Source organism: Fulmarus glacialis, unplaced genomic scaffold (assembly GCF_000690835.1).
Source record: "Fulmarus glacialis isolate BGI_N327 unplaced genomic scaffold, ASM69083v1 scaffold17001, whole genome shotgun sequence".
Lineage (NCBI taxonomy): Eukaryota > Metazoa > Chordata > Aves > Procellariiformes > Procellariidae > Fulmarus > Fulmarus glacialis.
Genome location: NW_009191060.1, coordinates 1 through 11,239, shown reverse-complemented (window position 1 = coordinate 11,239; position 11,239 = coordinate 1). Strand labels below are relative to the sequence as shown.

At 45.6% G+C, this 11,239-nt stretch overlaps 1 protein-coding gene across 1 annotated transcript in view; it reads left to right on the top strand.

Moving 5' to 3' along the window:
- Positions 1–6,859, top strand: part of RIPK4 (receptor-interacting serine-threonine kinase 4) — a 15,001-nt gene extending 8,142 nt beyond the window's left edge. Inside the window, exons 3-8 of the mRNA XM_009586553.1 lie at positions 372–520; positions 1,344–1,393; positions 2,460–2,618; positions 3,532–3,638; positions 4,139–4,391; positions 5,406–6,859. Of these exons, the coding sequence (XP_009584848.1) occupies positions 372–520; positions 1,344–1,393; positions 2,460–2,618; positions 3,532–3,638; positions 4,139–4,391; positions 5,406–6,583 (1,896 nt within the window). The 3' untranslated portion in view covers positions 6,584–6,859. The remainder of the gene's footprint in view (positions 1–371; positions 521–1,343; positions 1,394–2,459; positions 2,619–3,531; positions 3,639–4,138; positions 4,392–5,405) is intronic.
- Positions 6,860–11,239: the final 4,380 nt, after the last annotated feature.

Below are 11,239 nucleotides of genomic sequence, written 5' to 3'. Positions count from 1 at the left end.
GGAAAGGGGGTGGCAGGACCAATAATTACATTAAAGTAGTTTGCACTAGCTAAATTTGACTAGTTTTAAATTACAATAAATTGTCTTGACTGTTTGTTGTGTTTGCTATGTAATGGGCTAACGTGCTGCTGCTTGCAAAAAACTGCTTGCGTTTTTTTTTTTTTCAGCTTAGCCATAAAGAAAAACCTACCATAGCGTAATGCTTCCAGAGACGTTGTCTTAGCTTAGTGTTTCTGAACGGCAGCTCGCTGTATTTTGTTGGATCATCCTGCTACTTCTATCGTTCTTTACAGAAAATTTTTTGTTAACGCCTCCGAAGTCTAATGGTAGCATGCACTTCTCTTCCCCTCTTCCTCCTCCATTTTTTGCAGATTTCTGACTTTGGACTTGCAAAGTGCAATGGCTTGTCCCATTCCCATGACATCAGCATGGATGGCTTGTGTGGCACAATTGCGTACCTCCCTCCAGAGCGCATCAAAGAAAAAAACAGGTGTTTTGACACCAAACATGATGTGTACAGGTCAGTTAACTATGAAAACACTTAAAAGCACTTTAAGTAATTCTATAAAATGAGCCGCCTTTTTCTGGCTATAAAATCTAATTGAGCATGAAACCCCTAAATCTACTTTGAGCCTCATTTTGCAAAAGGTCACATTTGCTTTGCTTTTTGCAAAGTCTTTATAGGGTAGAGGCCTTTTAACAAACTGCAGCTGACCCTGGGTCTTGAGTGTTATCATTCCAAGTAATACTTATTTATTAGCAACTGGCATGGGAGGCACTCTGCCCACCTTTCATTTCTCCATCAAAAGGTACATCCTGACCTACTTTTCAAGTCTGTGACAAAATTCTTAGTTATCTTCAGTAGATTTCATCACTAGGTCTTTGGTTCTTCTTTCATGGTAAGGTTATTAGGAAAAGGAAATCATAGCTGTAGATTAAAAGATATGTCATATTCTAAATGGAATGTATTTTTTTTAAAGTCGTCTTGCAGGGTAGAAGTATTAAATAAAATCCACAGCAGTGCTTTGCTGCTCTCTGATTTTGTCGGTGTTGGTGTGGAGTAGTTGGTAAATGTTACCAAGAACTCAGCAGCCTCCAGCGAGTCCCTATGTTCTCTGCCTCGGGTTCCTCCCTGCAAAAACTAGACTTTCAAATCATGGTTCTTGGCTGCATCTTGCTGTGTGTGTTCATCAGCTGAATTAGATGCAGAAGTGAAGGACAAGGAAAGAGAACTTAGGAAAATAAATTATACTTCTGTGAGTTTTTTGGCTTTTCTGTTGGTGTGGGTTTTGGGGTTTTTTTAAAAGCTTTTCTAGAAATAAGTTTTTTGCATTTATTTGTAGCTTTTCCATCGTGGTTTGGGGAGTTCTTACACAGAAGAAGCCTTTTGCAGGTAAGTTTGAGGTATTGTGGCTCGTGTTGGAATTTTTTTCCTTTCTCCCATCGATAAGCACGCTTCTTGCCCCACCAGCCCCAGATTACATGCACGTCCTCCAAATTCCTACAGTCTTGCGTGGTAGACACTTTTAAGCTCTCAAATTCTGATCACAAATGTAAGTCCTCCTTTGTCCTACGCAGTGAAAGCAGAACCCATATTGCCGCAGGGGGCCCTAGCCTGCACCTTTTTGCTTCTGCTGGAGTTTGCTGAACAGATCCAGATGAGTGTGTGGCCCGCACAGACTGCTGACATGTTTGCGGCCAACGAGGAACAGCGCAGAGCAAAGCCAACTGGCAGGCAACGGTGCTGTTTTCAGAAACAGCTTCTCTGTAGAGAGGTTCTGTAGTTTATTTGCAGATTGTGGGTACAGATTTGTTCTTTTTTAAAAAAAAAAAAGCTGTCTGTGAGAATAAGCCTTGTTCCACCCCACAGTAAATGTACCGATCAACAGGCAGCTGTTTATTCTTTGTGACTTTTCCTGTGTGTGTGACCAGCCTATGCATAGCAAACGTGTTTGAACAGGTTCCAGTCTACTATTAATTTTTCTCCAAGTGAGAGATCCCATTTAGCCCAATGGTTGACTTCAGAGTCAAGAGCCACATCACTGCACTGCTTGATTTGTGTTCTTCCTTCACCTTTATGAAAAGTTCAGGTACCTGGTCTAAATAAAAGCTGTGGTTCAGTTGTCTTATAGCAGGTATAGAAATCCAAAGAGAGGTAGCAAAGAACTGTTTGAGTCTTTTTCTTTGGTTCTGTGTCTTTTATGGATGGAAAAAGAACAGTCACTCACTGACAATTGGTTTTAACTGATACACGGGAAGTAGCTGTTACTGCATTGATGAGTGTATTGTGGGAGAATAAGACCAACTTCTTTCTCCCTGTTGATAAAAGAAAGCACTCTAAATCTAGAAAAAATGCACAAAAACGAAGTTTCAGCCTAATACACTGTTAATGCTCTTAGACAAAAGAGAAATCATTCCTTTTGCTGGGAGATCTTAATTTGTGTGCTTTTGCTTTACAGAGGAAAACAACATTTTACATATTATGGTAAAAGTAGTTAAAGGCCACCGCCCAGAGCTACCTGCTGTTTCCAAATCCAGACCTCATTCATGTAATAACTTGATCAAACTGATGCAAAAATGTTGGCAAGATGATCCTGGTGAACGGCCAACATTTCAAGGTAAGATTTCCTCGTAACTTGGCTGCCCATTTATTCTTCTATGAGTCACGTTATTGCTCAGGACTCTGTTAATCCTTGGGGTAAATGCTGTGAACCTCTGTGACAGAATAAATAGAGCACATTGTATGGTAGAGACAACGATACAGGCCACTTACTCATTTGCGGAGGAAGGGATTATCTGGGGACAAGTCTGACCATGACAGTGTTATGTAAACACGTCAGGAATAAGACCTGTACATTTAGCCAGAAATTATGTTCATTTCTGATTGTGTGTATCAGGGCATATGCCAACCTGGAGTTGGTGTGGTTTTCACCATACCAAAGCGTTGAAGGCCCTGGCTCTTGAAATTTCCTGTTGTATGCTGAGAATCAGAATTGTTTTCTTGTAACAGAACAATTTGTGCTGTCATTTTTCTGCCAATAAAAGGCAACTCTGGTGAAAGGCTTGAATTTGCCCGAAGTACTTATGAATTCAAATGTGCAGAAGGATGTAGCAAGTGCTATCTCCAGGTAGCTTCAGTTAGTATTAACAGGAGAGATTTGCCTCTTCCCTCTCCTCCTGCCCAACCAAGGTATGGGGACTGAAGGGAAGAGGGGTCCCATCTTTTTAAAACATAGGTCTAAGTCTGCCAGCAGTAGACTGGTTCCCGTTTCACAGTCCTGCAGTGTAGCCACCATGTAACATCAGTCTGGTCTGAATGTGAAAATGAATTTTCAGTCAGCGCTATGGACTCTTTGCTTAGCTACACATCTTATCTACCGATGACGTGCTAGATGGAATAGTCAAAATTGGAGACTTTCTCCCACAGTATCTCAAAGCTGTTAAGCTCTAATGACAGAGAAAGGCAGCAGGGCATCTCAGAAAAGTCTCCTATTAAAAAAAACCCAAAACCTTCTCTTGCTTTCTTCAAAGAAATCACTTCAGAAACAGAGGCCCTTTGTGAAAAACCAGAAGATGAAACAAAAGAGATGATAACTCAGGACTCGGACACCAAGAATTCCCCAGAGCAGCAGCCTGAGGTATTTTCTCTTTCCACCTCTTGTTCAAGCGCACTAGGTTTTGCGAGGAACAGGTTCCTCTGTGACCTGTAACTTCCCAAGCAACCTTCTCTTTGCTGCTTTTGAGCACCTTCTTGCATGATAGAAGTAGGTCTTGGTGAAGGACTGGGATGCAAAAGTGACAGCAGATGCATGGACCAGCTCAGGAAAACCTCAGCGCAGGACTAAGTGCAAGTGGATCTTAGACTGCTGAGGGAGAGCAGGACAGTTAGGAGATAAAGGCTGGAACTATGTGGGTGTGACTGATCTTAAAAACTACTGTAGACAGAAGAGTCGTGCGGCTTTGGTCGCTGTGTAAGCACTGATGAAAGCTGCTGTCCTGCATCTGAAAATTTTCAGTGACCTTATTCATAGGTTTCATTTAATATGAACAGTGCTTAAAGGCTACCTGCAAACTAACATCGTGTAGGGCCTCATGCTCAGTTTTTTTTACTGACCTTTCTAAAATGCTTCTCTTGAAGGGGATGTCTGCATTACCCCAGCCGAAACAGGAGCCTGCTCTACCATCAGTTAAGGATTACAGTCTCTCAGAGTTGTTGTCCCAGCTGGATTCGGGGATTTCGCAGACTATGGAAGGCCCTGAGGATCTCAGCCGCAGCTCTTCTGAGTCCAAACTTGCCTCCAGTGACAAGCGGCTTTCAGGAGTTTCATCTGTAGATTCAGCTTTTTCATCCAGAGGCTCCCTTTCCCTTTCCTTTGAAAGGGAGAGTTCAGGTAATGGTCAGGTTTTTCTTTGTTGGTTTTTTTTGTAGTTGTTTGGACTGGGGCATGGGAGTCAATGGGTTGGAGAGTAGTCATATAAAGAATAGCATTCTGGAAATCACTGTTAGTCTTGCTTTCTTTTGCTGTCAGCACTACAAATTTGTTTACTGGAGGTAGTTATTTAAAAAAAAAAAAAGAATGAGGTGGTTCCCAAACATGATCTAATGAGAAATAATAAATCTCATTTACTTTTGAAAAGAAGTGACCTGAATTCCCATCAAACCAATTACAGAATCAGTCACATAAAGGTTGGTTGGAAGGGCGGTCACCCAGTCCAGCGTCCTGCTCGAAGCGGGACTGAAGCCAATGCCCAGAGAGGTCAGCTGAGTTTGTGGCTTTTTCAGTTATACTAAGCCCAAGTCTGAGCACCTTTTTTTTTTTTTTGAGGAGACTGAAGCCACCTTCTCAGCAGCCCCCATGAAGATTACAATAAAGACCCCCACTGTTGCGCACACGCCCCTCCCTTTTCAGTCCAGTGCGGCAAAAAACAGGCATCTATTTTCCAGTTAGGTAAACAATGATTAGTGCAGGGAGATCAACCACAGCATCCTTCGTTCTTCAATTCACAAGAAACAGAATAAGAGTAAGTGGGGCTCCAAATCTGACCTGAAATTGTTCTGAAACTATTACGAGGGGTGGGAGGTGGGGGGGATTTCTTTGTAGTCAAGTCATTGCTGAAGCCACCGGATATGTTAGCCATGGGCAAGTAAGGTTTGACAGGTATCAGAATTGTGATGGTGTCTTTTTCATAGAACAGTTTGGGTTGGAAGGGACCTTTAAAGATCATCTAGTCCAGCCTCCCCTGCAATGAGCAGGGACATCTTCAACTAGATCAGGTTGCTCAGAGCCCCGTCCAACCTGACCTTGAATGTTCCCAGGGATGGGGCATCTACCACCTCTCTGGGCAACCTGGGCCAGTGTTTTGCCACCCTCATTGTAAAAAATTTCTTCCTTATATCCATCTAGATATTGGTACTACAGACATACAGAAGAGGAAGCTAACGGAAGCCATTTTATCTGGAGATACCAGCAAACTGATGAAGATCCTCCAGCCTCAAGATGTTGATATTGTTTTAGATGGGAACTCCAGTCTTTTGCACTTGGCTGTTGAAGCTGGTCAAGAAGAATGTGTCAAATGGCTCCTCCTGTACAATGCTAACCCTAACCTCACCAACAAGAAAGGATCCACCCCTCTTCACATAGCCATTGAGAAGAAGGTTAAAAGCATTGTGGAGCTGATTATGGCTAGGAAAATCAATGTTAATGCCAAAGATGAGGATCAGTGGACTGCTCTTCACTTTGCTGCCCAAAATGGGGATGATTTCAGCACCAAAATGCTACTTGATAAGAATGCATCCTTAAATGAGGTAGATTTTGAAGGCAGAGCCCCCATCCACATAGCCTGTCAGTATGGCCAAGAGAATATTGTGCGGATCCTGCTGAGAAGAGGCGTTAATGTGAACATCAAAGGAAAGGATGACTGGGTGCCACTGCACTATGCTGCCTGGCAAGGTCATCTCCCCATCGTAAAGCTTCTGGCCAAACAGCGGGGTGCAAACGTGAATGTGCAGACCGTGGATGGAAGGACCTCACTACACTTGGCCGCTCAACGAGGACACTACCGTGTTGCTCGCCTTCTCATAGACCTGGAGTCAGATGTCAACATACAGAACGCGCTCTTGCAGACTGCTCTCCACATAGCTGCTGAAACTGGCCACACAAGCACGTCGAGGCTGCTCCTTAAACATGGTGCAGACATTGAGGCAGCAACAGCAGAAGGATACACCGCTCTGCACTTGGCATCTCGCAGCGGCCATTTAGCAACAACAAAGTTGCTGATAGATGAAAGGGCCAGTGTTCTAGCCGGAGGCCCTTTGAATAGGACAGCGTTACATCTTGCTGCAGAAAACGGGCACTCTGAAGTAGTAGAAGAACTTGTCAGTTCAGAAAATATCAATGTTTCTGACAGTGAAGGGTTGACAGCTCTTCATCTGGCTGCACGAGGAGGGCACACAAAAACAGTTGAGGTTCTTCTGAAGCATGGGGCGCACACTGACATGCAAAGACCCACATGTCAGACCCTGCTACAGCTTGCTCAGCAGAGCAGTAATAGCTCAGTTACTGTGTTGTTAAGTGAGACTTAAGCAAAAGGTACAGAACTTGCTACCTTTCTACCTGGTGCAAGAAGGCTGCCGGAGCTTGACTCATGAGGGCCTTCTCCAGTTGTGCAGTGACCTGCTCATCAGCGGTGTCAGCTGATGGACTGAGGCGCAACCAGCAGAAGCTACTTGTGTTTGAGCGTGCGAGTGAGAGCGCACATGGACTGAGGCCAGATGTAAGGCTAAGAGCTGGAGTCTGCCATGCCGTGGTCTGTATCAGTCACTCTGCTTGTGCCTGCCCTGTCTGTATATTGACATTCCCCTCCCAAAGATGTTGTGAGAGAAGGATGCAACTTATGGGTTTCCCCCCTGCTTTTTTTTTTTTTTAATGTGCCAAACTAATTTAAGAACTAACATTCTGCGTTTTTATTTTCCTCCAAAAAAAAAAAAAAAGAAAAAAAGGATGGCGTAGATTCCTGGTTTATTGCAATGATCTATATTTTGGGCTGAAAGCCTCCAGTGTAAAATAAACACAACACAAATCTGCATGAAATTAATGCGAGAGATGAGGAAAGGGCTATTTAAGATATAGTTAATCATGTTTCAGTGTCAGAAGGTACTCTGTTTAATGGACACATTGATTACAGACTTCCATGTACTCAAAATTGATGAGGCAGACTTATTAACAAGGCAGGTTCCCAAAAATATGTAAGCAGAAGTAAAAGCTTAACACTGGTATCTCCATATACAGTATCACCTTGTATGTATTCTAAGATCAGTAAGCTGAACTGGGTGCTTAGTGATTTGTCTTAAGTGAAAAAGTCAAAAGCTAAAATTCATACTGGACTGTAACTGGATGGTATATTCTAACACCATTATACCAATTTGCAAAACAATGTTTGGAGGGGCTGATGACTAGACTGATATACTGTGTATATAGTATTTCTACCTATTGTATGCTTTTTTTCTACTGAAGAAAATAGATTGCTTAGAGTGGGTATGTTTTAATACACCTTTTAATTTCACTCTTTTCAAAGTTCAAATGTGATCTGTTATTAAAAGATTGTGTTCCATATCTGTCTGTATTTTGTAGTTGTTAAAGCAACTGAAAACCCATTGACCAGCAGCAGCACACAACTGTAACGTGTTTCATGATGTTGAAGCCCAAACTGTTGACATGGAAGGCTGTCCTCAGTTTTACATTCCCCTTAGCTTTTATATGGAAGGTAGGGAGCTTGAATGAATTGGAGGTGTTGTTTACAGAATAGATTTATAGAATAAAACTCCACATAACTTAGCCTTTCTGTGCGTAACACATTGATGTACACTGGGATGCTTTCCTCTTAGGCTGTGCCTGTTCAAGGCACCATCCCTGTTGACTGGTGGGCTGCTGCCCAGACAGGTATCTCGCCTCTCCTTGGTGGTGTGTTCCCACCATGTGTGCCACGGAGCAAGCAGCAGTGGCGTGGTTTGCTCCCACCTCCCCTGACGGGAAAGCTGCTCCTTCTCATACCTGATGGCGGTGATGTGAACGCCAGTGTTACCTCAGTATCTGACTTTAGGAGTCAAAGTGCTCCTGTGGCAATCTAGCCCCATGAAAGTCAATACTTTCTTAAAAACCAAAAAAACAGCCTCCTGTCATTGGAGATGGTGGTGGCTGAGGGCAATAACCAAAGGAGGATGGGTGCTTGCAGAGGGGGGCAGGGAGCCTGCCGCGGTTTGATACTGTTCCTGGCTCCAAGTAGGGACTTCTATGTACCTACTGTGTGCAACTCCACTAGTTCAATTTCTTGAATTTCAAGATGGTTCCTGACTGCCTAATGAAACTGTATTAGAGAACAGATGGTGAAGCCATGCTCATGCCAATATATAGAGGTTACAAAGCAATATACCTCCTACCAGAGCATGGCAGTCACAGCAAGCTTCCTAAAGGTGCTGACAGTGAAACTTCTCATTAAACAAACAAAACTGTAATTTTCTTACTGCTTCCTTCAGTTTCTTTTGAGACCAATAAGTTTGTCATTAACCTGTACTTAATCAGTCTCTCTTCATAGCAAATTCAACCACAGACCACTTAGTCTCTCACGTCCTGTGCCACTGTAATTAAACACTTGGCCTAGCCTAGCACACACCGTACCCTTCTATTTCAAAGTCCTCCAAACAGTGAGATCTGAGATACTTTAATTCCAGCGGTATTTGCCCAAACTGCAAAAGAGCTGTAAGACCAGCTAGCAACAGTCTTGTGCCTCCTAATAAAGGTGGTGCATGCCAGCTAGGCAAGGGGAAAGTACACTTAGAAAATGCTTTTAAAACAGCTCAAGCATTGCTTCGCCAGTACATTCCTTCAGTGCTTAATAATAATAGCACATTAGCTTCTAATTAAACATGAGGCCACACTCATGAGTCTTGATTTTCCATGCCGTCTTTCACAATAACAGGCACCAGCTATGCATTACATAGAGAGCAACACAGCTGGCACTGGAAAAAAAAACAACGAAGGGATTGCAATGACATGCTGCTGGTATTGGAGTGGGTATTTGTCCCTGTGAACCTGCCTTCCCTGGGGGCAGGAGGGGTGAATGGGGGTGCTAAATTAGCACTAATGCAGCAATTACGAATTACTGTTTTGTAAAGGTCTCCTGCGGGTGACTTTCCTGGTCGTATGTGCACTCCTCTGACTTAGCTGAGGTCCTAACTGGGCTGCTGACCTAAAGCTTACAGGCATTTCTTTGCCTCTTTCCCATCTTTGCCATCTTCTTTAAAAAAAAAACCTTGAAAAATACACGGAACGATCTAATGGCAATATCAGGCTTTGTCGCTAATTACCTGGAAAAAAAACCCAAACCAAACACCTCTACCAAAAGAAAAAAGAAATCCCCAGACCCTACCATAAATGCATACTCGGTATCATTTGCCTTCTTTTCCCTAGCTGAGTTGGCAGGTTGAACTCAGCTGCCCCAGTCTGAAAGGGAACCTGTTCCCCCACACCACTTTCTGCCAGCCTCCCTCCCTCGACTTCAGCTCACACCCTGAAGCGAGCCAAGGCAACGGTGCGAACCAGCTCCTAAGCCGCGGGCTCTGCCCACTCACCCACCAGCCCCAGCCTTCACGCAAACCCCTAAAACGTGCACAAAACCCCGCACGCTCGGGAAGCGGGTTTGAGAGGTGATGTGAAGGCACAGAGGGCTCCGCGGAGCTGAGTCTTGCTCCAGGTCCCCCGTGCTGCCTAACTGCTCCCTGCAGCAGAAAGGGCTGCAAGATGAACATACGCTCCTCTCGCTCGCCTCCAAAATCAGGAAGAGGTTGCTTGCAGTGTTTCTGCGTACACTGTGCTCGCCTGCTTCCTTAGGGCTTCTGACCATGGCCCCAGGTGGCTATTTCAGCCCAAGGAGTAATGACCGTAGGAAAAAAAAGATACAGTGAAATGGTGTTAGTGACCGTAAGCTTCACCTTTTCATCTCCAGACGTGATTTTTCAACCTGGCCTCTGCCTGTATGCCTGCGGTAGTGTAGTCTGGGTTTTTGCCAGCACCCGCTGGTGCCTGCTCCCCGTGCAGGAGCCCCAGCAGCGGGGAAAGTGCCTCACACCATCCCCATTCCTCGCTCCTCCACCCCAGCCTCCGCCCCTGGGGGATAGCGCAGCCCCTGATGCATTACCTGTCTTCGCAACAGTTTGTTCCCAGCACCTGGTAGCTTTATTTACCTGCTACATAGCACGAGGCGCCGCAGCGCCCTGTTTCTACAGGCCTCGAGAGGACTCGACAAGCCTGCGGTTCAAACGTGCTCGGCTGTGGCAGCGAGGGGAGAGAATTGCTGGGTGATTGCAAAGAGGCCCGCAGGCAAACCTCAGCCCTTTCATTCCTGCCTCCTCTCTTGCACCACCTTGGCTCTGCACAACAGGGTTGCAAGAAAAACAAGGCATGTGGGAGCTGCTCTACAATGTCTCCTTTAGCGGAGAGGTCTGGGGAGGGGGGATATCTGCTCTCCTCCACGCTCCTTTAACCCCAGCTGGATGGCATAAGGTGCAGACCGGCTCACAGGTGTCCCCAAAAACCCCAGGCAAAGCCTGGTGCTCTGCTGCTGGGGTGCAAACCTGCGTTACCTCCCCGGCTACCCCTGGGCCCAGCTGCTGATCGGTTCCCGTCATCCCTGTGCCTTGGGGAGGGGGCTTCCAGCCTTTCCCCTCTCCCTCCCCGTCTCAGGCAGGGAAGACTTTCTTCAAGCAGTGTGGATTTTGATCTGTTTCTTTGAAGGAGACCCACACAAGCAAGGAAGAAGGAGTGCTGGGCTTCTTTACACACAAGCCCTGGGGCCAGGGGTTTGAGGTAAGATGTCAGCCGCACTTAGCCTGTCCTGTTCTTGGGCCAAAACTGCCTGCACGTGCGCCCAGGTCTCTGCGTGAAGCCTTCAATTGCTTTTGCAACACCGGTTCGGTATGGTGGAGGGATGGATCATGCACGGCACCGCTCCGCTCCCTCCCCTCTCCCTGCTTTTGGGACGCACTTTATCCCGGGGGCTGTGGCAAAACACCGAACACTGCCGGTCTTATCGCCGACCGGAGTCAGGGAGAGATTCGCAACCCAAAGCGAGCACTGATTAAACAGAGCGTAAGAGCACAGGAAGCCCTTTCAACAGGGGAGGCGGCCGAAGGCAGATCCCAACACGTCGGGCTGCGGCGGTCGCTCGGCGGCTGAGCGTCACG